A 26,213-nucleotide genomic window follows, 5' to 3' on the forward strand; every position below is an offset into this window, starting at 1 on the left:
CACAATAGCATTAAACTAATAGAAAGTTCTTGAATTGTATTTAAATATGTTAAGTAAAAATACAGCACAAACAACAAAATCAGGATGAGACTTTTAACATGGTTCTTTCTTTATCTCTTGTTCATTTCATTACTTTTAGCTTATCACTATTATTCTACATAAATGTTACTGCACACACAAAAAAACATGTTGCATACTCATAGAGTTCAATTTATACTTCACTGCTTAGCCAGTTACTGCAGTCAGTAGGCAAAATGTTAAACTGTCATTGCAAATAATTGATTTGATTATGTTCTGTGTCAAATAAGGTTGAAAAACAAAATTCACATTATATGTAATCTATTAGGAACATATAGTTTCAGCCACACAAGATCTATGTCTTAATGAAAAATTTTAGAATTTACACAAATTAAACTACACTACCAGTCAAAAGTTTTAGAACACCTCAGTTTTTTGGCTTAATGTTTAATGAAATCAGTGGTCTCAAACTGTGGTCCTGGAGGACCGCAGTGGCTGCAAGTTTTCATTTAAACCCTTTTCTTAATTGATGACCAGTTTTTGCTGCTAATTAATTCCTTTCCCTTTTATTTTAATTTACTTGTTTTTTAAGATTTGTTGTCCTGAATTTCTTCATCATTCCTCTGAATCGCTTCATTTCTTTTCTTAAATGGCATCCAAACAGAAATGAAATGTGAAGTGAGTGAGCTAACAGAAGACCAGCTAAGTCAGGGTCTCAAACTCCAACCAATTTCAGTCCAACCAGTTGCTTAATTAAGAACCGATTCTTGTTGTTAATTACATCCATTCTTTAATTTCATGGCTTGTTACTGCTCTCATTGTGCAATGGCATATATCTCCAAAAGTATTGATTTTTCTAAGAGTACTGTTAAATTGTTTTGTGGACTTTAGCAGATCATTCCTGAGACTTTAATCTTTCTCTATTTTCAGATGTTGGTGGGACACAGTTTCTGGTCATGTTTTGGCTCATTTTATATCTCATTATTGTTCAACTGCTAATTAAGGAAAAAGAAACAATTGAGGGGTCTGATTCTTCAAGAACAAATTCATTAAAATTAATTAAAAATAAGTTAATTAGCAAAAACAAGCCACTAATTAAGTAAAGGGTAAGAATGAAAACCTGCGGCCCACCAGGACCAGAGTTTGAGACCACTGCATGAAATCAAGGTATATAACAATGGTAAATAAAAAAATAAGTAAAGGAATCATTAAGTATGCAAAATTTTACTCAAATTTTTCATTCATCAAAGTAGCCAATTTTTCCTGATATAACAGCCAAAAACACAAAACATGTAACATTCTTTCTATAAAGGAAATCACATTGGTCAGAAAGACCTTCCCAACACTTTTGCAGAAGTTCACGCAAATGTGTTGCACTTGTACATTGCTTTCCTTTCTCCCTTCTGTCTAGTTCATCCCAAACTAACTAAAATGCTGTGGTAACCCTTTTGATTAAGAATGCCAGTCATTCTGTGCAAGTCGCCAACTCTGCCTCCAGCAAAAGAATCCTAGACCATCGTGTTTAACAGTTGGTGTCTCATACTGAGGAACCATCCTTTCACCAACTTAACGGCGTACAAACACTCTGCATGATGAACTTGTGGTTTGATTTCAAATTCTAATTCACTGGTCCATAAGACTTACTTCCACTCTGCAGTAGTCCACACCTGGGGCCTCATGTATAAACGGTGCATACGCACAGAAACTTTGCCTAAGAACGTTTCCACGTTCAAATCGTGATGTATAAAACCTAAACTTGGCATAAAGCCATGCACATTTCCACGGTACCTCATACCCTGTCGTACGCAAGTTCTCCGCTCGGTTTTGCAGACTGGCAGCACCCAGCATCAAAGCAGTGCTACTGTTCCTGTGTGGTTATCCTTTCTTTTCCTGATGCAGCTTTATAAATACACTGAAATTAACTGCATATTGTTTATTAGTTTAATGCATCTGATTGTAATTAACCAGTAACAATATAATGGTCCACGGAATGGTCAAACTATTCCAAATACCATAGCTGCTTTATCATTGTTACTCTCACTGTAAATTATTTTACTTCATTCAACTGCTCCCGTTAGGGGTTGCCACAGCAGATCATCTTTTTCCATATTACTCTCACTGCACCACTCGGAGCAGCTGATCAGAAAGAGAATTATCGGTATACAGCATCAAGCACACGCTGCGTCAGTCATGCTTCCTATTTGAACTGTTTCTCACAAGGCAAACGCTTCAAACCTTTCCTTTACGGACCTTGCGGTTCAGAAAGAGTTTCATCCCAAGAGCTCTAAACGCACTCAATCAAGTGCCCCATGTAGAACTATCTGTACTTATAAGTAGAATTACCTCCTTGTAAACTTGCACAACAGTTATAATATTGCACAACCTGAGCCACTTTATAAAGCATGTATTTACATATGATGATGATATCATATTTAAGATGAAATGCAGCAAAATATGTTTATTATATTATACAGATAAAACTTTAACTTCATTTAAATAATCTATATTGTTAATAATTAAAGGTTGTTCCTGCCTTGCACTGTATGCTTCACTGGGACTGGCGTGAAGGACAGAATAATTAAACATGTACTACAAAGATATTTCAATGTTCCTTAAATGTTTTAAAGAATCGGCGCTCTAAGCTTACAGATGGCTTAACGTCTATTAAAGAGCTGATTGTGTGGCGATCGGTAACTTGGAGAATGAAATGGAAGGACAGGAATTGGAGGTTAATACATTTGAAAGAGACAGTACTGCAGGGGCGGCCCTGTGCAGGTGCACAGTTTGCATCTGGACAGGGCCGCCAAATCCCAGTGGGCGCCACGCCAATATACAGTGGAACCTTGGTTCACGAACGTCTCGGAACACGTATAACTCGGTTTACGACCAAAAAGTTTGCCAAACTTTTGCCTCGGTTCATGACCACACACTCAGTATATGAACAAGCCAGTTTCCCTTTTGGTTTGTACATGTTCAGTCTCTCCCTATGCAGCGAGCGAGAGAGCGCGACACGCACACACACAGGCAGCGAGAGAGAGCGCGACACACACACACACAGAGGCAGCACGAGAGAGAGCTGGATGCATTAAGGTAGGAAGGCAGTTAAAGAATGCGCTGGGCTTGATTTTGTTTTCACTTCTGTTTCCAGCGATCGGTTTGTAGCGTGCATTGTTGCAATGTTATTTTTCTTGGTGGTTTATTAAATTATGGATTTTTTCAAATGTTCATTTTTTTCCCTGTGTGTAAAAAAAGTGCTTTTAGCCAGCGGTTGGTAGCACTATAGCGCGTACTATAGCAGTGTTAGTTTTCTCTGTTGTTCAAGGTTTTCTCAGTGTTCTTCAATGTTTTTACATTTAGTTTACTATTACACTGTGCATTCTATGGTTTAATTAACTATATTTGATTTTAAAAACTTAAAAAATATATATATATTTACGTACAGTTCGTGTGGTCTAGAACGGATTAATTGTATTTACATGCAGTCCTATGGGGAAAATTGCTTCGGTTCACGACCAAATCGGTTTATGACCGATTGAGTTTTGGAACGAATTATGGTCGTGAACCGAAGCTCCTGTGTATATTGAATATAAAACAGAAAGAGAAAATAACGACACAGCTAAAAACGCAGCGGCACATTTCGACAAAAGTTAAACGCTTGTGTCATGAGCATGAGGCGGCTATGCAGTGTCCGCAACAGATGTGGCCATCCGCCGTGCATGAGATAGCATATTGACATTGGCGGGCAAAGGGGCCACCGATTCTTTCTCTGCCCAGGGCTGCCACGAGCTTAGAGCTGCCCCTGAGTACTGCTGCAATAAATTATTTCATTGAAGGTCGCGCACAATCACTGCACCACCGTGTTTCCATGTTTAATAATATGCTTTAACTCCTATCATCATGAAATGATATCATGTATACATCTCAGTATTTTAGTTATTCAGAGAGCTGTAATATCACGAATATAATGGATTCTGTGTCCTGTCAGAGGTAGAGAAAGCCAGTTTAAGAAGCACATAGTGATTCACACACATAGAGCACATAGAAGAACACATACAAAACAAAGCATATAACGTGCTACTTTACTTACGATGTGATTTGAGAAACTAGTTAAACGATTTTAAGATGAAGTTTATGATGTTCTACTTTAATGAAAAAATAAACTACATGATTAAAGTGGAAATTTTGAGATTGAAGTTGACATTTCGTGCTTTTTCCCCACTGTGTGCCTTTTTTTCTCTCTGTACCCTAATAAGCTTTCATGTGACACTCAGACGGTGGGCTACGACTCGCCTTTTCATGGCGACTTTGATATGTGAAAACTTGAGCTTTTGAGTTTCTCCGACACGCTATGTCACTCGATCAGCTTCCTTGTGTTGTTTATGCAACTGTTTAAACCAACAAATAGTATGTTTTTCCTTCCCTCCACTTGTTATTCGCTGAAATTCTTCCATTTTCTCTCTTGCTTTTCCCATTGTGTTTTCACAGAACACTGAGCTTAAGGGCTATTTATATTGATTTGTATATTCAAAAAGGCGTAATTCTGGGAGGAGTTTGGGTGGGACAGCAGGCGCTTGCACAAGCGTTACTTTTCACACTGACCGGGATTTATGTAGCGGAAGAACACAGAAGTTGGCGAACACAGAGATTCCTGCATCTGGATTTATCTGTGCGTAAGCACATTTCGGGTTTTGTGCCTACATCATGTTATAATGTGAATTCTACGCATGGCGTTATGCATGAGGCCCCTGGTATTTTATGGCCCAGAGAAGCCTCACTTTTTTATTTTGTCCTTTACAGAATGGCGTTCTTACTGCCACTCACCTATCAAGCCTGCAGCTCAAAGTCTCCTCTTCATAGCAGAAACTGAGACTTGCTTTTTTCGACCACTCTTAAGCTGTGCTTGAAGCTGTTGTGCTGTGAGGCGCCTATCACGTAAACTGGTGACCCTCAATAAATTTTCTTCTGATTGGGCCTGCCAGATCTCTTCATATCAGAGTTTCTTCCAGTTTTCAGTTGTCTTTGGACTGTGTAGGACAAAATAGTCTCTGACAGTTTGATTTTTTTGGCAATTTCTCTAAATGAAAGACCTACATTTCTAAGACTAATAGTGATCTGTTTCGTTTTATTTGTTAATTGCAATTTTCTTGCCATTATCACTAGAATTTACAACTTTCTACAGTGTAATATATTCCAGGTCGGGCTTCAGAGAGTGCAGTAATACTGTCTGTTCTAACTCTGCTTTAAGACAGACAAAGAGTTTTTAAGTAATCAACAAAAGTTAGGACACCAGTGCAAATTGTTTGCTTCTACTTGCACAGCTTAATTAACATTAAATAGCTGCAGAACATCTGTAGGTTATAACCTATTAGTTGTTCCCAGAAGATGGTCCATTTGTAATATTCTTAAATTTCCTTTTTTTCTGTTTTTGCTAACCTAAACTTTAAATTTAAACCTTTGGCAGTTTACTGCTTACCTTTTCACCATTTTGGATAATTTATTGCATTTCAACAGATTAAATTTGAAAAAAAAAAACAAAACTGAAAAAACTGAGGTGTTTTTAAACTTTTGACTGGTAGTGCATCTATCCATGATCTTACTGTGTAGTAATCAGTCCTGGACAAGAAGCCATTTGACCATAGCCAATAATTTTATACACACACCTTGCCAATTTAAGGATACCGTTTAATTTAACAATTACTTTTGGGTGTGGAAAGAACACAAGGACCTTGGAACACCTCTACAGATACCTGTAGTTTAGTCTGGGTCTCAGGAGCTGTGGGGCACTACTACTATACCTTGTTGTCCAATGAGAAAGTTTAATTTCAGCTTTGCCCTGAAATACTATATGATATATACCTTTACAATAATGAAATATGACCAGTTCTATTATTTTTATTGTATAGGTCATGTTCCATTAATCACTAAAATTATGAGAAGAATCATAATTGGAATTTCAGGGTAAGTAACTGCCATTTGTTTTTACTAGTTTATTGTGAATGCATGTTGTTTAAAAAGCCCATGTTACAAAAATTAACAGTACAAAAAAGGTAAAATACTGTATGTATGTAGTAGGTTAATTATTGAATGAGATAATGAATCAACCTATTTATAGTATACTAGCAAAATACCCGCGCTTTGCAGCGGTGATGTACTGCCTTAAAATTTTTATTAAGAACAAAAGTAAACCTTTTTAAACTGAGGGAAAATATACTAATAATTATTTGTTAAGGATCTCTTTGTATGCCACGTTGTCAGTTCGGCCCTCCAGTTGTAATATGACCAAGCTGTGCGCTGTGCTTACTCTTGAGCATGCAACATACAGTTGGCCATGTGAAAAGCAATCTTGCCTCAAATCTCACAGCTTGGATTGCTGCTGTCATAATCGGTTTGAGTTTCATGGTTTGTTTCAATTACGGTAGTATTTGCTGGACTTGTGTTGAAGTGACAATCGGCATCCGTCAAGCGTTGTAAGCATACAACCGGTTTCATCGATAACTTTGCATCCAGCTTTTGAGAGTTTAAACATTCATAAACATCAAAGTGTCCACTACTCAAATCGTCACCTGTGAATCTAAGATGTTTAAGAGGCATTGGTGGTTGTCCAAAGGTGTAAAATATTTGGCCATTTCAGTACACTTGAAAGCGACAACTGAACAATTCAGCGGCAGCCATCAACTCGCATGCAGAACCATAGATGAAGGGCTTAAGCATTTCACTCTTCTAGTGCTCCTGTGTAGTATAATTACCTCCTGTACCGTCATCAGTCCACACCTTGAACCTGTCCCAGTCATTCAATACATAAGACACAATGTTCCTCCGGATATCAAGAGTGAGCCTGATATGGCCGTGCAATATGTAACACAGAGAATGGAAAAGGCAGGCACCATCTTGGGGCATGTAAACCACTTGGTAAGTGACAGTTCTTTGATCGATGGTGATCACCTCGATAGACATGTTAATGGGGGTACGGTTGGAACGTTAAAGTAAATGGGTACCTGAAAAATATAAACTAAGTCTAAAATACCTATACAATAGGTATAATAATAATAAATGAACAATAAAACAGCAGGAAAGCCGTGGATTAAATAAAAAGGCTGTAGTTATCAGCAGGGAGACATGAATGCAGTGGCGAAGCAAGGAAGGGAATGAAGAGACCGGAGCAACGGACGGCCTTATGTAGGCAGACAGCCAAAAACGTGGGAGGCGTGGGGATGGGGACCAACGCGCCTCACACGTGACCGAGCTGCAGGCTATGGGCGTATATATGTGCGTAAGTAGGATTCAGTTAGCGTTGGGAACCCACGTACCAAATTTCTTGAAGATGGGCCCATAGGTAACAAAAACCATTGGAAAGTTCAATATGGCGGCTGACAGTAGCGTCATACCACCGAAATAAGTACGTACATCGGTTTTGGTTAGCACAGGGAAGCCGCCTACCAAATTTAGTGAAGATGGGGCCATAAATAAGAAAGTTTAACGTGGCGAACGTTGTCAACCGTTATGACCATTACACGTAGATTTTCGAAATGAAACCTTCTTAACTTTCGTAAGTAAACTGTAAGGAATGAGACTGCCAAATTTCAGCCTTCTACCTACACGGGAAGTTAGAGAATTAGTGATGAGTGAGTCAGTCAGTCAGTCAGTCAGTCAGTGAGGGCTTTGCCTTTTATTAGTATAGATTTCTCATAAAATCTTTGAAGCCGAATGCCATTCTGTAAAATTGTATATAGACATTTTAAACAGGATGCATTTTCTTACAATTTAAGCAAAATCATATTTTGAGACTTATGGCGAGTCCAGACTTTAGTGTCACTCCATTGAACAGACATCATCAGTCAAACCAGTCCTAACCTTAACTATTTTTCAAAGTGTACTGCATTTAGTTGTAATTTTGTAAAAAATTTCTTTAGACTTAGACATTTTTGTCTCTTTCTGTTTCTCCATTTTTTTGTGATATGCTTTTTTATAAATTAGGGCAAAATGACAGGAAGTAAACAATAAACAGTCTTATAATGCAAAATAAAAGAACTCCATTCTCCACAGAAGATAATAGGGAAGTTAAAGAATCATTACTAAGCCACAATAGCCAAAAATAAACAAGAACAAAAAAACAACAGGCAATAGTTTACAGACGAATAAAGTCAAGGCATTACAGCAAACCAGGATTTACACAATTGAGCAGTAGGCTCAAAGTAAGTTTCAATTGAATTGCTGGGGGCACCATTATTGCATGCTTCAGACAACTCAAGATGTATTAAATTGTAGTAGGAGTGCCAGTCGTCTACAGTAACGTGCTCAAGTGGCTTCAGGCTGGATGAAATAGCTAATTTAGCTGTCAGGGTACCCAGACAAAATAACTTATGTTCATTAGGCCTAAGTGGAAGCATAGAGAGGTCTACAGAACTATATAAATGTAAAGAATGTATTATTATTATTAAAAGAAGAAATATTTGATAAAGCATAAGAATATTGAAAGAAAATAAAGAATATAGGTGACATGTGCATACAAATGAAAAAACAGGAGGGCAGTGCCAGAATATATCGAGAAAGCTACCAGGTAAACCAAAATAACATAATTGTAATTGACAAATAGGATAATCTGTGAGCACTTACGGGGAGCTGGGTAAATTCTGTATAGAATTTAGAATTGGGTGTGTTGATAATTCAGATTTCTGGAAAAAAACTTACATTTTAGAAAATAGTGTCCCATAAGAGGGGTGAAGAGAGAGGAGAAAGTTTTTGGACCAAAGAGAAATCAAGGGTCAGAGGTTTGTATGATGCTTTTCAAATTAAAACGTAGAGAGTGGAGACAGATTTTTTCTTGGTAGAGAAAACACAATACAGTATACAAATAGTGGTTTTTGAAGGAGGAAAGTTATTGAATCATGGTGAACGAAACCCATTGAATTCATTTTGCCTCAAGTTCAGCGAAATCATGGAAATCACAAACTACACTGAAGTCAAAGGGGGGATGGAACTGAAGTAGTTTTGAGGGGACTATAAAGATGCAATGGTATTTTAAGTGTTCCTGAGGGCTATGGAAAAATTTGCCAGCAATGTTGGATGTATTATTGTGCCCAAATATGTGATTTGAGCTGTGAGGCTGTGGGTGCTAACTACTGCAACACTGTTCCTCAAACAAGAAAACACACAGATGGAATGAATACCACAAACATTCAAATGCAACAAACAGCCACAAAATAGCAATAAATAATGCCTTACATTTACTGCTTCCCTCAAGAAGAAAGAAACCCCTTGTAAATAGTTATAAATCTTTTGTTTTTATTATTTTACAGCATGTTCTGTGTTTTCTATTGAGGGGAGGGGGAGGGCTCCTTTTAAAGTTTGTTTTGAATTATTGCTGGACACATGGCTAATTTGTGTGCATAATTAGCAATGTGGTGCTGGTGCACAGGGATCAGTGTTATTTATCTTGTGACAATACTCCTAATATTATCAGTATATTACTTTTTTGGTTTTTTAATGAATGCAGGATGGAAATCTGGCATTGTCTCAAACTTTGTGGCATTGAAGAGCCTTGAAGTTGAAATCACCGCAAGTGAAAGAGACAAGTGCAGTTAGACACTGGGTAAAATATTACACCACACTGTCATGCACTTTGGGGTTGGTAGGCTTGGGGTTTTGGGTGTTAGTGCATCTCATGGCATTACCCAATAGCTGAAATTACATTTTTTTTCTCTTCTGTTTATGACCTAGCTATGGCCATATTGGCAGTGATTTCACAGTAGGCATGCAAGAAAGTTCTGCACATGACTACTACAACTCTGAAATATCACACCGGCCTCTCAAAGTATCATAGTGTGCTTAAAAAATGTTCACCTAAGTCCAGCCACACAGCAAATTTCAAGGAAAATATTTTACAAACAAGGTTGCTGGCGGACACCAGATATTCACTGTGAAAAACACTTTGGCGATTTTTGCTTATTTACACTGTTTGGTGCCCATGCTCCACCAGGTTCTTGTGCAGCTGGGCACTTGCCCAATTGTCAATATCCATTAATCTGTCCCTGAGTCTGTTGCAGGGCATACAATAACTAATTGCATATTTAACAGTCTTCCTGTTATACAGGGTGGTCCAGATCTAATTATGCAGATCCAGAACGTCTGCATGACTTTGATTTATGCAGGGACGATTCCAGTTTGGCGCAAAGACGATTCTTTATGTTGTCAGCTCGCACACTTCTCGATGGTCTGGGATTTTTTGGGTGATTTTCTATGTAATAAACTTAATAAGATATAGCGTAATGAAAATTGCATAATTACATCTGGACCCCCCTATAGTGTAATTGCTGATTAGTGTGGACATGCCACGAAAGTGCTGAAACTCTTTTGATATTGCGTTGTTTGCTTGAGTATTTTTCTTTCCTCTGTCTATATTTCACTTAAAAAATGTTGAGTTTATTAAGCTGAAGATGCAGGCCGAATTTAGAAGAGGAACTGTCAGATTTCTCACACTGTTAGTGACATTATCTTGAAATCTACTGAATGCTTCATTACTGTGAGCATCACAAAAAGAACATGGTTTGCTTTTAAAGATTTTAATTGCAGATATTTTTGACTTGTACAATTTTTTATTATTAGTTCTATAATAAATCCATCCATCCATCCATCCATCCATAAATCATTTTTGTTTATTTTTCGGGTAATATTTTTTTTACTTATATGAAAATGAAAAAAAGTACTTGGCAACAGAGCCTTAGATATTATTGTAAGCTTAAGATTCTTCATAGAAAGGTAATCCTTTTGCCTGAACAAAAAATGACTACTGCAAATGTGATCAGTGTATGTCCTTTAGTTATTATTAGCTCTACCTAGAATTATAACGTGGTAACTGTTAGTTCTTATAGTGTAGATTTTTAAGGACATTTTTAAGGATCATTTGCTGCCAGAAATTACTTAGCATATCCAGTGAATATGTACCAAATTGTAGCAGTTTACTTCAGTTATCCTGGAATTATAAGAGACGATAGGTCAGATAATAACTTTATATCTTGATTTTTTTTTTCTTCTTCTGTTTGCTTCTCCTTTTCAAATCGGGATAACAGCTGGATGTTAAAGTAACAAAAGTAACACTGTATGAGTAATCTGCCTAAAAATGAAAGATGAATTAAAATTTTTTATATGACCATAGACCTGCCAGGAATCCATGAATGTATAGGCTGTTTGCAAAAATGTCTATTAGAGTCATGTCTGTGAATATCATTTTAAGGGTTGTAAAATGGGCTGTATTAGAAAATCTTTTCATTACTTCTCAAATTATAATATGCCTGTTTAATGATCAACTAGAATTTAAAATACATTTTTAGTACCTTGAATGAAAGGATAAAAGATATGAAAGAAAGATATGGAAGAAGATGATCCGCTGTGGCAACCCCTAACAGGAGCAGCCGAAAGAAGAAGAAGAAGAATGAAAGGATAAAAGATGTACTATACCTTTCTGTAAAACACACAAGACAAATACCAAAATGAATATTTTATTTTAATGCAGACCTTAGAATTAACTAAGCAGATGTTTAGTTAAGTGTCTATTTTTTGAATTGCATCAGTCTGTCAAAAGATGGAGCCATACAGGCATGCATATGACATTCCATTTTAACATGTAAAGTGCCGTGCTAATTTCAGTTTTATTCATTGTGGCTTCCTCTGTCTAGGTTCCAAACAAGAGATAAAATAAATATCAAATGGACTCCAATTTTAAAAACGATGTACTAACGTCATCTTTTTGAGTTGAATTGGAAAAAGTGGGAAGTGCTGTACTACTGTGGTTTGAGAGTTAATTATAATATAGATTTTGCTCTTAAAAACTAAGGAGCTATGAGGGAATTTTTAAGTACAGTAAATTTTAACCTAATGCTTAAATGGAAAACTAAAATAAGCAACATATTAAAACTAGCTTTCTTTAATGTCAGAATCGTCAAAAAAAGTGAGTTGGAGTTTATGTAGCTGAACATAATTAGGATATTATAGCAATATCTATATTGTATCACTCTATAAGGTAGTTATACTCACTAATCATGGTGCCGGAGAGTAGAAAATAAGAATTTTAGTGTACTCTGTGCTTATGACAATAATAGATAGAACTTTATTTTTGCCTCAATTAAAAAGAAAGAAAAACTTCTGATTTGGTGGGCCTCTCTTGAAGTAATGTTACCAGCTCAGCACACCACAGCATACAAAATCACACTGGTCATCACAGAGTTGTAGAAGATGTGAAGGATGTCATTAACCACATTAAAGAATCACAGTCTCCTAAGAAAAAACTGCAAAAAACAGCCTGCTCTGTCCTTCCTTATATAGTTCTTCTGTGTTATGAGACCATCCCAACTTGTCATTGATGTGGACCCCTGTGTACTTGTAAGAATGCACCACCTCTATATCTACTCCCTGAATAGTGAACAGACATTGAGTATCTTTGGTGAAGCAAATGTCAATAACCAGTTCCTTAGTTTTGCTGATATTTAGTTGCAAACAATTCGTCCAGCACCAAGAAGTCCTGGAGTCTCAAAAACTGTGGTCTGCCTGAGAGTCCATTATCCAGGACACCATAGACTCATCCATCTGCATATCTCTGAGTTTACCATTGAACAGGGATGACTGGATGGTACTGAAGGTGCTTGAGGTATCAAAAATGATAATACAGTGCTGCCAGCGTTGTCCAGGTGAGAATAAATCTTTGAAGCAGATAGATAATTGCATCCTCCATTTAAATCTTTGTCCGATAGGAAAAATTGCAGTTGGGCCAAGTGGTCTACTCATATACTCCAGGGCCATCCTCTTCAAGCCTCTCAAATAATTACCCTATAAATATACAAAGATGTGGGGTTATGGATTGAACTAAATACACCAGCATGATGAGCAAAAATGTAATAAGTAGACTCTGGATGGAAATATGAGCAATGTATTTAGGAAGAGAACTGGCTGAGCATTGCATGTAATTGTGAAAGCTCAGAGACAGGAAATTACTGGACCACAATTTGGACTTAGCACATGATATATACAGTATAATGGAAAAAATGTAATGGGAAATGAAGGAACACCACAGCAAATAGTATTTATTTTAGTAATACAAATATGAAAGTCATTCTCTAATTTCATAGCCTACCTCTAGTGATAATGAGATGAACCCAAAAGTGTGCTTTTGCTGTCAAAACTTACTGAATGTTCGGATAATTAGCTTATTTTAATGGCATATTTTGATTGTATATGCAAGCTATTGTACAGTAATTGTTGTCCAGAGAAGCTTATAATCTGACCACACTCTTGTATAAATCCATTTTTTGTAGATGGGAAACCAACATATCTGCTATTGGACCTCTATTTATTTCTTGTCACTGACTCACTGTCATGCACTCCAGCTGAAGTGGTCTGAATTTTAATTTAAGCAGTGACTTAATGCAAATATAGATGAGTTGTAAATTTGTCTTTTTGGTTTAGTTTGAGTATTCCGCTGTCACAAAAATATAGGAAAGACATTATAAAGTTGTTTCAGAGTTTTCTCTGCATACCATCATCTGTCTCACAAGTTGTTGTTGCTCTTGATATTCTTCTGTCTCTTTCTGCATGGCTTGTGTCTATCCATACATTACTACTCCATGTAAAAACTGTTAACACTTCACCATGGATTTCATCATAAACTACTCTAGCTTTCATTATGTACAATAGCATCTATGTAAATTTGTTCCATCCACTGTGTTGTTGATTTGCTGAAAGATGAATTATTAAACTTGATGAAGCACATTTTGTTTGTGCTATATTTTATAATTATAAAAAAGACAATTACATATACCTTCACAGGTGTTTAGAATTTTCTCAAAGTCTAATTATCATACATACATACCTACATAGCTTCTGAAACCTGCTTAATCTAACTCAGCTGGGGCCTCAGGTATAACGCTGTGCGTAGAATTCACAATGAAACATGGCCTACGGACAAAGTGGAAATGTGCATACGCACAAAAAAATCCAGATGCATAAATCTGTGCATGTGGCTACTTCCACACACTTCCCCTTTACAAATCCAAATGAACTTGAAACTTAACTCGCATGCACGCTCCTACAGCCACAGCCTGACTCCTCCCAGAATTTCACATATTTGAATATGCAAATCAATATAAATATCACCTTCCGTTGTTAAAAAACAATAGGAAAGGCACATGAAAAAAAGGATTTCAGTGAATGCAAAGTGGAGGCAAGGACAAATGTACTATTTGTTGGCTTACGCAGTGGTTTAAGAAACAAAAGTGTCACAAACACACTCGAAAGTTCAAGTTCAGAAAGTTGCACAGTGCACGAAAGAAAAAAGAAGTGGTCAGCTATCACAAACAACATAAAACGGGAGAGTCGCAACCCACCGTTTGTTTATTCTGTTTCAGACAATATTACAAAGACTGACCCCTGTGCAATGGTCAGGCGATCATGATGATGCTGTGCAAAGTATGTTTTTAGGTGCTGGCTGCACCAAGGTTATTATAGTTTTGCCTTTTTATATTAGCTTTTATTTCTATATTTTTTCTGACCTTACTTGGAAATTCAGTTTAGTTTTAGTTTTCTCACATACCATCTTGTGTGCTGTCTATTTTTTTATTTTTTTACTTTACCTGCTGTCCGGTCCAAGAAGCTCTAAGCGATTAAAAACTGGGATGACGTTTACGATGGTCTGCTTTAATAATAATGTAAACTTACGAGGTTAAAGTGGACATTTCGAGATTAAAGCCGAAATTTCCACTTTAATCACAAAATACACGTTTTCACCGTGTCTTTTATTTTTTTCTCAGTGGCTCAAATACAGCGCTATACATTATGTTGCCGATGTGAAGTTGCAAAAAACAAAAAAAGACGGCATAAAAGATGGTATGTGAGACTTTTAAAATGTATCGTGTCATTACGATCGGGAATATGCAACGCTTGAATATAAAAGCACCACGAATGCATCTGTATGTCGGCATTTTGTTTCACCACATCGAACTATTCAAACATCAAAGTGCGCACATTCATCCCGTAGGATCTGCATAGAGGCTTTCTGTCACATGTAGATGGTTCCCGAACGTAATGACACGATACATTTTAAAAGTCTCACATACCATCTTTTGTGTCGTCTTTTTTTTTTTTTTTTTTGACAACAACAGCAACATAATGTATAGCGTTATATTTGAGCCACTGAGAAAAAAATAAAGGACACAGTGAAAACGTGTATTTTCTGATTAAAGTGGAAATTTCGGCTTTAATCTCGAAATGTCCATTTTAACCTCGTAGTTTACTTTTATCGCTATGAGCTTCTTGGAGCTGGAAAGCAGCAATAGATCGCCACACAGAACAAATTAAATGTATGATATTCCAACTCTCTGCACATTTAGAATCTTTAGATTTATACTTGACTAGCAAAATACCCGCGCTTCGCAGCGGAGAAGTAGTGTGTTAAAGAAGCAATGAAAAGAAAAGGAAACATTTTGAAAATAACGTAACATGATTGTCAATGTAATTGTTTTGTCACTGTTGTGAGTGATGAGTGTTGTTATCATATATATATATATATTTATATATACACACACACATATATACATACATATACATATACATACACACACACATATATACACACAAATACATATATATATATATATATATACATACATACACACACATATATATAAACATATAAATTTTAAATAGAAAGAATTTTTATTTAGTCGACAGAATATTATTCCAGAATAAATCAACTCAAACCTTAAATAACTTATAATATTTTGCTCTCCGTAAAAATATATCCTGTCTAAATTATACAAATTCAAATATGAACATGGTGCATAACAAAGTTAGAAATAAAGTAAACGTTAAAAGAACAAACATTCAAATTTCTTTACTCTTATGTAATTTTATGTAAAAAATAAAGTTAAATTTTAAATATCCCAAAAGATTTTGCTTTCCATAAAAATATATCCTGTCAAAATTATACAAATTCAAATATGAACATGGTGCATAACAAAACCTGGAAATATAAATAAAATTTGTTCTTTTCAGCAATAACAAATCAAATCATTCAGTTGTCTTTGCTCATATGTCATTTTATCAGAGCTGGAAGCCTGGCATCTTTTTTTGGCAACAAGTTTGTTTATGTTTGGTGTGAGGTTCTGTGTTGTGGAGATTCTCAGGATGGACTGCAGGTGCTCATCAGTGAGGCGACTCCTGTGTGCTGTTTTGTTAGTCTTCTTGACTGAGAAGAGCTTCTCAGACAGATATGTGGTACCAAACATGCACAAGGTTCGAGCCACATGTAGACGGAGCTGGAGCATTTTTGCGGGAATGGAGTGAATAAACTGTGCGGGCGTGCAGTATCGTACTTTGCCTTCAGTGTGCCATTACACTGCAGCTCAATCACCTCCATCTGAATCTGCACAGGTGCAGTTTCCACATCGACGGCAAATGGGTTGCGAAACAACTCAAAATTCTTTTTTTGTTCTTCAAAGCCACCAAAGCGCAGTGCGCTCAGTTTATCAGCAAAGTGCGTATTTGGGAACACCGTTGTGCCGACTTGGTTCAACATTACTTGGCAACAGGGAAAGTGGGGCAAGTTGCACTGGTGCATTTGTGTCTCCCATAAAAGTAGCTTCACTTGAAATCACTTTGTGATTTTGCACGGTAAAACGTCTGCTGAAGTGTCAGATTCTTCTTTAACTCTTCTGCTTTCTGTATCTTGTGCATTGCATTCAGGTCTTTCAGGTTATCTTGATGTTTTGTCTCATAGTGCCGTCTTAGATTAAATTCTGTAATTACAGCCACATTAGCTCCACAAATGAGACACACGGGTTTACCGGCAATGTCAGTAAACATATACTCAGCCTCCCATCGGTTTTTAAAGGCTCTATGTTCAGAATCACCTTTTCTCTTTGGCATCGTGTGGGCTAGCTTCGCAATAACTTGCAGCATCATAAGCTAGACTTGATTAACGCGTAAGTGTTGCAAGGCAGCTGAAGCGCTGCATTATGGGATCTGTAGTTTATTGTGTTACCAGCGCTTCATATCCCGGGCCATTAATAACAATAATATATAAAATGATCTTGAGGGCGGATATAATTACACGCCAGGCGGATGTGGCCTGGGCCTTGAGTTTGACACATATGGACTAAATAGAACTTGAAAAGATATATTTTTCAAATGTGATCGCGCAATTCAGATCGAGTTGACGCGCACCACAGTACATCGAGCCCATGTGCTATTGTGGTTTTGCCTGCGTGCCTCAATAAGTTACCTTCCCCTCGCTCTTACTTTTTTACCGTTCATCTAATGAATACACTGAGTATGGCTTTACCAAAACAATCATTGATCGCGAATAAAGTATCCATTATTCATAAAGCTTCAATTGGTGATCTGTCTTTCTGCGTTAACCGCATATTTTTTCATACGTCTCAAACCAAGGGGATGCGAGGCTAAAATGAATCGTGAAGCGTACACACTCAGTGCATTCCCTCTCGGGAACTGAACCTCGGACGCCAGCGCTAGAGGCGAAGCTTCTATTATTGCGCCACTGCGTGTGGTTTGTCTATCTGAGCATAGCAGTGTAATTCGTTTTTTGTTCAGCACTCTTTGGAACTGTTGCTTTTTTTCTGCGCACTGCATCAGTTCACATGAGCCGCTGAATATGGTTTTATATGTCACTCGCTCGCTTCTAATTGTTTCGCTACCTTCTTAATTATATAATGTATGTTTTCATCAGCGGTTTTTGGAGCTCTTCCGAGTTTTCTACGTACTGCGTGATTACGTGAGATGCGTGATGATGTCACACGAAACTCTGCCCCCCACGGCTTTCGAGCTCAACTCCATTACAGTATATGCAGAAAAATAGCTTCCAGTTATGACCATTACGCGTAGAATTTCGAAATGAAACATGTCCAACTTTTGTAAGGAAGCTGTAAGGAATGAGCCTGCCAAATTTCAGCCTTCTACCTACACGGGAAGTTGGAGAATTAGTGATGAGTCAGTCAGTCAGTGAGGGCTTTGCCTTTTATTAGTATAGATATCACTATCATGATGAAATGCATTAAAGTGTGTATGTTACATTTTACTTATAATTTCGTTTAAATAATGAATACTGTTAATTACACACATGGGGGAATAATTACACACATGGGGTGTCACAGTGGTGGAGCGATAGCACTGCTGTCTCGCAGGGAGTTATGTTGCTGGTATTTCCTGCTTGTATTCCACATTGTGCTCCAGTTTCCTTCCAAAGATATGCAGATTTGGGGATTTGGTGCCGCTAAAATGACGCTAGTGTATGTGTGTGCTTGTATTCACCTTGCGATGAGCTGAGGCCTCGTCAACAGACTGTTTCTCACTCGTGCCCAATACTTGCTGGAATGGACACATCCCTGGATTGATGGATTTAATCAATAAACATCCTTTACAGAGATATTGCTGTAAGGTGTCATCAGAATTTAATAGGTGTTCTAGGCAATTCACAACACAGAGAAGCCAAACATGTTCTCGCCGTGATAATATCTCGCACTGCCACCTGGTGGATTCCTCCAGATTTACGTAAACTATGCGCGCAAGTATGAACACTACAACGCTTGCGTAACAGGAGCGTCCGCTGCAGCATGCATCGCGTGGCGTGAAGTATAACTCTGGCCTTAGACTTGAATCAGTGTGCAGACCCCACTTAGCTGTATTGAGGGAAACAAAGAATAGCAAGCATGCAGTGTCAAGGTTAGGGGTGGTGAGTCTTGAATAGCCCACCATAAGAGCAGTAAACCCACTATGAGCATGGCAAGAGCAGGTAATAAGAGTATGGACAGGCACAAAACAACAGAGACAGCGTCTGAGATTAAGAACTATACATTATCTAAACCTGTTTATCCAGACTAGGATTGCAGGAAACCTGGAGCCTACCGCAGCAGGTTTGGATGCAAGGCAGGAAAAATCCCTGGTATGCAATATTTATGATATGGCTGATATTAAAAACAAAAAAATATGATATTTCAACTGTCTATTTTGAGAGAGAGAGAAAAACGTTGAAATAAGGGTGACAAATATTTTAAAATATAATTCTGCTAATGAATTACTTTCACAATATCAGGTATTTTGAGTTGTGAATATGAACTAAAAATGATAAATTAATAAATATGGAATAAATACAAAAACCCATTAGTAGTTTTTTATCACTTGTCAGGCTCTACCTTTGTTTGCATCACTTCATTGTTAAACAGTGTTTTTAAAGCAAAAGTGATTGGCCAGTAACAATATGCTGATCTTGTATGATGACCTAGGCAGTATCTCGATTAGTGGCATTTTATTTTCAGAAACCGGGAGTGGTCTCCCCTCAGCTTTCTTGTATACTCAGATATGGGGATGGATATTTGAAGAGTATATTTTTATATTATGTACATTAAGGAACCATCAACAACAAATCAAATCTATACTAATAAAAGGCAAAGCCCTCACTCACTCACTCACTCACTGACTCATCACTAATTCTCCAACTTCCCGTGTGGGTGGAAGGCTGAAATTTGGCAGGTTCATTCCTTACAGCTTCCTTACAAAAGTTGGGCAGGTTTTATATCGAAATTCTACGCGTAATGGTCATAACTGGAAGCAGTTTTTCTCCATTTACTGTAATGGAGATGAGCTTCAACGCCGTGGGGCGGAGTTTAGTGTGACATCATCACGCCTCCCGTAATCACGCAGTACATAGAAAACCAGGAAGACCTCAAAAAAGCGCTGAAGAAAACATGCATTATATAATTGAGAAGGCAGCGAAACAATAAGAAGCGAGCGAGTGACATATACAACCATATTCATGAGTTCTGCTACTTCGGAAACAAAGCACGATGTAAACCTACACTTTAAATTAAGTTCATAGACAGGCTGCGCTGGCGTTTGTAATTTAGTGCCTGCCCATATAAGGCCGTCCGTCAGCGGCAATCCAATAGCAAACTCCACTAAATATTCACGGGTGAAGGACTGTGCTTATGGAGAGGAAGATGAGATGGTCAGGGTGGTGTTTGACACAAACTCAGCGAAACTGCGAGAGAAAGTTTTAAGTGCCAGGACTAAGGTAACATTAAATACAGCCATGGACATAGCACGAGATGGCACCAGCACAGCTGGGAACCTTCGATGCATGTACACCGCGGCTCACGTGAACTGGCGCAGTGCACAGATAAAAGCAACAGTTCCAAAGAGCTGAACAAAACCGAATTACACAATTGAAAAGGCAGCAAAAATATGAAGCGTCTGATACATATAAGCATATTCATAAATCCAACTACTGCGGAAACAAAGCACACGTTGGAAAAAGTCAATGTCCCGCTAAAGGAAGACAGTGTAAAAAAAACCCGTGCATGCAGTGTGTCAGGTCTCAGATAAAGAAGAAGACGAGCTGTTTATTGATGCAGTAAGAAACGAATCGATGAATGAAACCTGTCATCTTTACAGCGATTGACAAACACGGAATGTAACTTGAACACAACACATCCTACAAATACGAACCTGATTGAAAGAAATAATGATAATCAAATCCTTGATGACAGCAACACTCAGTAACACTCACAAAACAAATACTGTATATTGACAGTCATGTTACGTTATTTTTAAAATGTTCCCTTTTCTTTTCTAGCTTTTTAACACACTACTTCTCCGCTGCGATACGCGGGTATATATATATGTATATATATATATCCCGATCTACATACTCGAATAATGGATACTTTATTCGCCATCAATGATTGTTTTGGTAAAGCCATACTCAGTGTATTCATTAGATGAGCGGTAAAAAGTAAGAGCGAGGGAGGATGACTTATTGAGGCATGCAGGCTGTAGTGCTTGCGTCAACTCTATCTGAATTGCGATCACATTTGAAAAATATATCTTTTCAAGTTCTATTTAGTCCATATGTGTCAAACTCAAGGGCAGCGGGCCACATCCGCCCGGCGTGTAATTATATCCGCCCCGAGATCATTTTATATACTGTATTATTGTTATTAAAGCCGGGTATATGAAGCGCTGGTAACACAATAAACTACAGATCCCATAATGCAGCGCTTCAGCTGCCTTGCCAACACTTACGCGTTAATCAAGTCTACCTTATGATGCTGCAAGTTATTGCAAGCTAGCTCACACGATGCTGAAGAGAAAAGTTGATTCTGAAAATAGAGCCTTTAAAACCGATGGGAGGCTGAGTATATGTTTACTGAACCCGTGTGTCTCATTTGTGGAGCTAATGTGGCTGTAATTACAGAATTTAATCTAAGACGGCACTATGAGACAAAACATCAGGGTAACCTGAATGCAATGCAGAAGATACAGAAAGCAGATAATTAAATAAGAATCTGACACTTCAGCGGACGTTTTACCCGTGCACAATCACAAAGTGATTTCAAGTGAAGCTGCTTTTATGGGAGACACAAATGCACCAGTGCACCTTGCCCCACTTTCCCTGTTGCCAAGTAATGTTAAACCAAGTCGTCACTACGGTGTTCCCAAATCGCACTTTGCTGATAAACTGGCGCACTGAGTTTGCACGGCGCTTTGGTGACTTTGAAGAACAAAAAAAGTCCGTCTACATGCGGCTCGAACCTTGTGCATGTTTGGTAGCACATATCTGTGTGAGAAGCTCTTCTCAGTGATAAAGACTAACAAAACAGCACACAGGAGTCGCCTCACTGATGAGCACCTGCAATCCATCCTGAGAATCTCCACAACACAGAACCTCACACCAAACAGAAACGAACCTGTGGCCAAAAAAAGATGCCAGGCGTCCAGCTCTAAAATGACATATGAGCAAAGACAACTGAATGATTTGATTTGTTATTGCTGAAAGGAACACATTTTATTTATATTTCCAGGTTTTGTTATGCAGCATGTTCATATTTGAATTTGTATAATTTTGACAGGATATATTTTTATGGAGAGCAAAATCTTTTGGGATATTTAAAATCTAAGTTTATTTTTTATATAAAATTACATAAGAGTAAAGAAATTTGAATGTTTGTTCTTTTAACGTTTACTTTATTTCTAACTTGTATAATTTAGACAGGATATATTTTTATGGAGAGCAAAATATTATAAGTTGTTTAAGGTTTGAGTTGATTTATTCAGAATAATATTCCTGTCTGTTTTACACAGCGGAGTTATCCATTTTAACAAGCAGCATATTGCACTGATACGAAATAGCTGTGTGTGTATATATGTAGATATGTATGTATATGTATATATATGTTTATATATGTGTGTGTGTATGTATGTATATATATATATGTGTGTGTATGTATGTATGTATGTGTGTATGTATTTATGTGTGTGTGTATATGTATGTGTATATATATATAGATATATATATGTATGTATATATGTGTATATGTATAGATATGTATATATATATGTTTATGTGTGTGTGTGTAAATATATATATATATATATATATATATATATATATGACAACAACACTCATCACTCACAACAGTGACAAAACAATTACATTGACGATCATGTTACGTTATTTTCAAAATGTTTCCTTTTCTTTTCATTGCTTCTTTAACACACTACTTCTCTGCTGCGAAGCGCGGGTATTTTGCTAGTTAATAATATATTGAACAATTATTATAAAAAAAGTTGAATAAATCGGACTCGGCAGCATAAATAAAAAAATAAAAAACATTGAGTATGTGTTCAGGTAAATTACCACTTCCGGGTGATGGATTTGGCCCAAAAGTTAATACAGATCTGCAATTATGGTGTAACACCCACATGCTGAACTTCATCCATCTATCTAGTTGCATTTCTGAGTTATCGTGTATACACACAGACACACGCACACACAATTCCAAAAAACAGTATTGTTGGACACTGGTTAGTCTATAACGTTAAGATGCATCAAAATATCGAGTTCGAATTTTTTCATGATTACTATACCTTCTCTATACTTCATTTATGAGAAAGTAAAAACGATTTCTCCTGTGCGAAGTGGCAGGTGAATTGCTGTCAACTAAAAGCAGACACCTGAGAAATAAACTGAAACGCTACTCACTCGTGAGTTTTCTGTCCATATGGTAAACATTTTGTTGACCAGCACATTCTCATTTCAGCCAATTGAATTACAGCTTGATATACAACAAGCACAAAGAAAGGCGGCACACAAATCACTTTCTATTTGTCACGCTTTACGCACCCGCACTCGGCTCGCTCTGTCACCGCAAATGCTGCGTGAACAGCCGCCGTTCACTGGATGAATATGTGAGGGCGGCTCGTGGTGGATGACTCTGTTTTAGAGTTAAAACTTACTTACTAACGGTAAGAATATTCATTCAAAAACAAAAACTAAAAATATTTTAGTAAATTATTTTATTTCAGTTAGTCTTTCCAGCTACTTTAATAGTTTTGTTTAGTTTTAGTTTTTCATTTCAGTTTTGTTAATTATTTTTCTTCAGTTTACGAAAAAAAAATTTTAATAATAGTTTCAGTTTTGATTTTAGTTTTCGTTAACCATAATAACCTTGGGCTGCACACACACCTCTGCCTTGGAAACTGCTGCGGGAGGCCATCTGGCTATCTGCTTACGTACTGTTCTGGAGTCACAAAATGCAATAGTGGATGCTGTAAGAGTTGTGGCCAATGAACTAAGGAATATAAGGGCTGTACGATGTGAAATTAACCACAAAGGAAATTAATTGGTTAAAAGATAAATGCTGCATCTGATTACCTGTTTTTACATTCAGCTAATTGCATTCAAACAAAGCTGTAATGCTGTCCAATCTTGCTAATCATGTGGTGGGTCAGGGTCAGGTTCATCATAGCTCACTGCGACACAATTTCTGTGCACTATAGAGCAGCACATTAATAGTGGAAATGCTTTCTATTCACATAAGCAAATTCATTCTCTGAAGGTGCCTTTATTGCGTAGCAAGTCCAGCATTGTTACAATAGCAATGTGTGTGAAGTTGACCCCTTTCGATTACATTTTGAAAACCAGGCGTTGCTGCGAATTGTGCTTTTTTGTTTGCCAGTTCAACCATAGTGTAAGGAAATCTTATTTATCTGAATGACAGGCAGATAATACCATCCTACACAGCAAGTGCGTACAGAAGTGGGGAGCCTGCATTGAAAATGTGCTTGGCCTTATGGCAAGTTTAGTTGAGCCTTTTTTTGTTGACATTTTTGTAGGTACATGCGCACCGTTTATACGTGAGACCCCAAAAGTCTATCCTAGTAGCATGGGGCAGGAAGAAATCTTGAAAGTGCACCAGTCCATTGCAAGGCACACTTCCATGCACATACACTAGCAAATCAGCTCGTCAAGTACCTCTTAGGGGATGTGGGAGGAAAACTACACAGACGTTAGGAGAACATGAAAACTCAACACAAACAAGGACCAGATACAGGATTCAGAACTATGATATTGGGTCTGTGAGGCGGCAGCACTAACCACAATGCAGTGTGCTACCTTGCAGTGACCAAGGTCAGTTTAATATTAATATATTTTACTGAGATTCAGTTTATCAAGGAATGGAAACATTATAGTACAATTTTCCCCCCAAAAATTGTGATAAATAATGTTTAGAACTCTTAACACTTATTTTTTTTGTTTAAGAATCTGTTGCCTATAATTCATTGCAAAATGTGCTCCTCATCTGTGCTTCTGCAAACAACAAAAAATACAGGAAAGTAAACACTTACTTAAATGCAAAGCATTTGGTCAACATAAATAACTGAATAAATTTGTAGGAGGCTCTTAAAAATTAATCCAGACTTGAAGAAAGAAAAAAACCTGCTTCTAAGTCTGAAATAAAACAAATAGTTGTGCAGCAGTCCAAATAATATCTGAACATGGTAGCTTGGTATAATTGCAATAAATGTTAACACTTTTTTAACCTTTTGGTAATGCAAACATTTTTTACATTCAATTCAGAAAACTTAAGCAAGCCTGTAAAGTACATAGACAGCCTAGTCATCCGAATGGACCTATGATTGCAAATAATAAAGAAAATCAACTGAAAATTATGTTACAAGCAAGCATGGCTGGACTTGGATTAAAGTTTGGGTTGGAATCTCACTCTCATCAAGGCCACACCATAGATTTACAAAAAAAGCCATACTACATAAAGGACGTTTTTATCTCAGTTGGTGGCCCAAGAGTTCACTGCTGTTTGCAACCATGTCAATTATACAGTCAGTGTCAACTTTTAACAAGAATCTCCCTCTCTACTGACATGAGCATAAAGGCCTCAAGGTATTCCTGTGTAACAGAGCACCTCAGCCTGTGCTTCACAAGCGTCAGTGTGGAGGCACTTTGTTCACAGGCCACATGTGTCACAGCCAAGACCAGATAGAACCTTTAGTTGGAGCCAGTGATATGAGAGTAGTGAGACAGGAGGTCATGGTAACTCCCTGGGCATGTCATCATATGGTACAGTTTTTGCAAGCTGAAAAATTTCTGCTCATTAATTCCTGGGTCTCAGTAGAATCCAGAGGATTATTATCTGATCTTGAGGGCTCTTTCATTGTCCTCCAGCAATAATTTTTTTTATTAAATCTCACAAATTGGTAGGCAGGCTAAACCCATAATTTCAGATGGATAGCACAGCTTGAGCAATACTAATAAAATAGTAATAACTTTATTTATATAGTACATTTGTAGCAGAAAGTGATTTCCATGTTACATATTACAACATAATATCTGACATCCATACAATCCCATATAAACCACCCACTTGTATATAATATGAATAAAAACATTAAACCATAATTTTTTTTTAAGGAATGATCCCAAAATAAATCGGATAAAGTGAAAATATATATCAAGACTACACCAATACATAAAACAGATAAAAGTTATGCGTTAATGTATAAGCTGTAAAACATTGTTAGGTATAGGCCATCTTCTAAAAGTGAGATTTGGAGAGACATTGAAAAGCTGCATTAATTCTGCAGTCTAATATGATGGCAGCATTTAAGTTAGGCCTACTACTGCTTTTGAAAATGATTTATTTTGAAAATGATATATACACTGTCATACATGCGCACCAGGGGACTACCTTCTTGGCTTTAGTAAGCAGTACCACCCCAAGATAAGTGGAGGCATTGGCGCTAAAAGTACATTCTCATTTCCCTGTAGCATTGAAAAGCCGCCCAAGGAGGTAACCTAGCTCTGGCCACAATGCAAGAGAATGCTCTGCCCCTTCCAG

The 26,213-nt window shown here is 37.3% G+C and overlaps 1 protein-coding gene across 5 annotated transcripts in view; it reads left to right on the forward strand.

The window, feature by feature from the left end:
* Window positions 1-26,213, forward strand: part of LOC120527364 (nicotinamide riboside kinase 1-like) — a 95,517-nt gene that overhangs the window by 15,382 nt on the left and 53,922 nt on the right. For 3 of the 5 annotated variants that reach the window (XM_039750697.1, XM_039750698.1, XM_039750696.1), the window contains exon 2: window positions 5,922-5,976. The exons of the other annotated variants lie outside the window; for them this stretch is intronic. In XM_039750697.1, coding sequence (XP_039606631.1) covers window positions 5,948-5,976 — 29 coding nt within the window. In that variant the 5' untranslated portion in view covers window positions 5,922-5,947. The remainder of the gene's footprint in view (window positions 1-5,921; window positions 5,977-26,213) is intronic. 5 annotated transcript variants of the gene reach the window in all.

This window comes from Polypterus senegalus, chromosome 4 (assembly GCF_016835505.1).
Source record: "Polypterus senegalus isolate Bchr_013 chromosome 4, ASM1683550v1, whole genome shotgun sequence".
Classification (NCBI taxonomy): Eukaryota; Metazoa; Chordata; class Cladistia; order Polypteriformes; family Polypteridae; genus Polypterus; species Polypterus senegalus.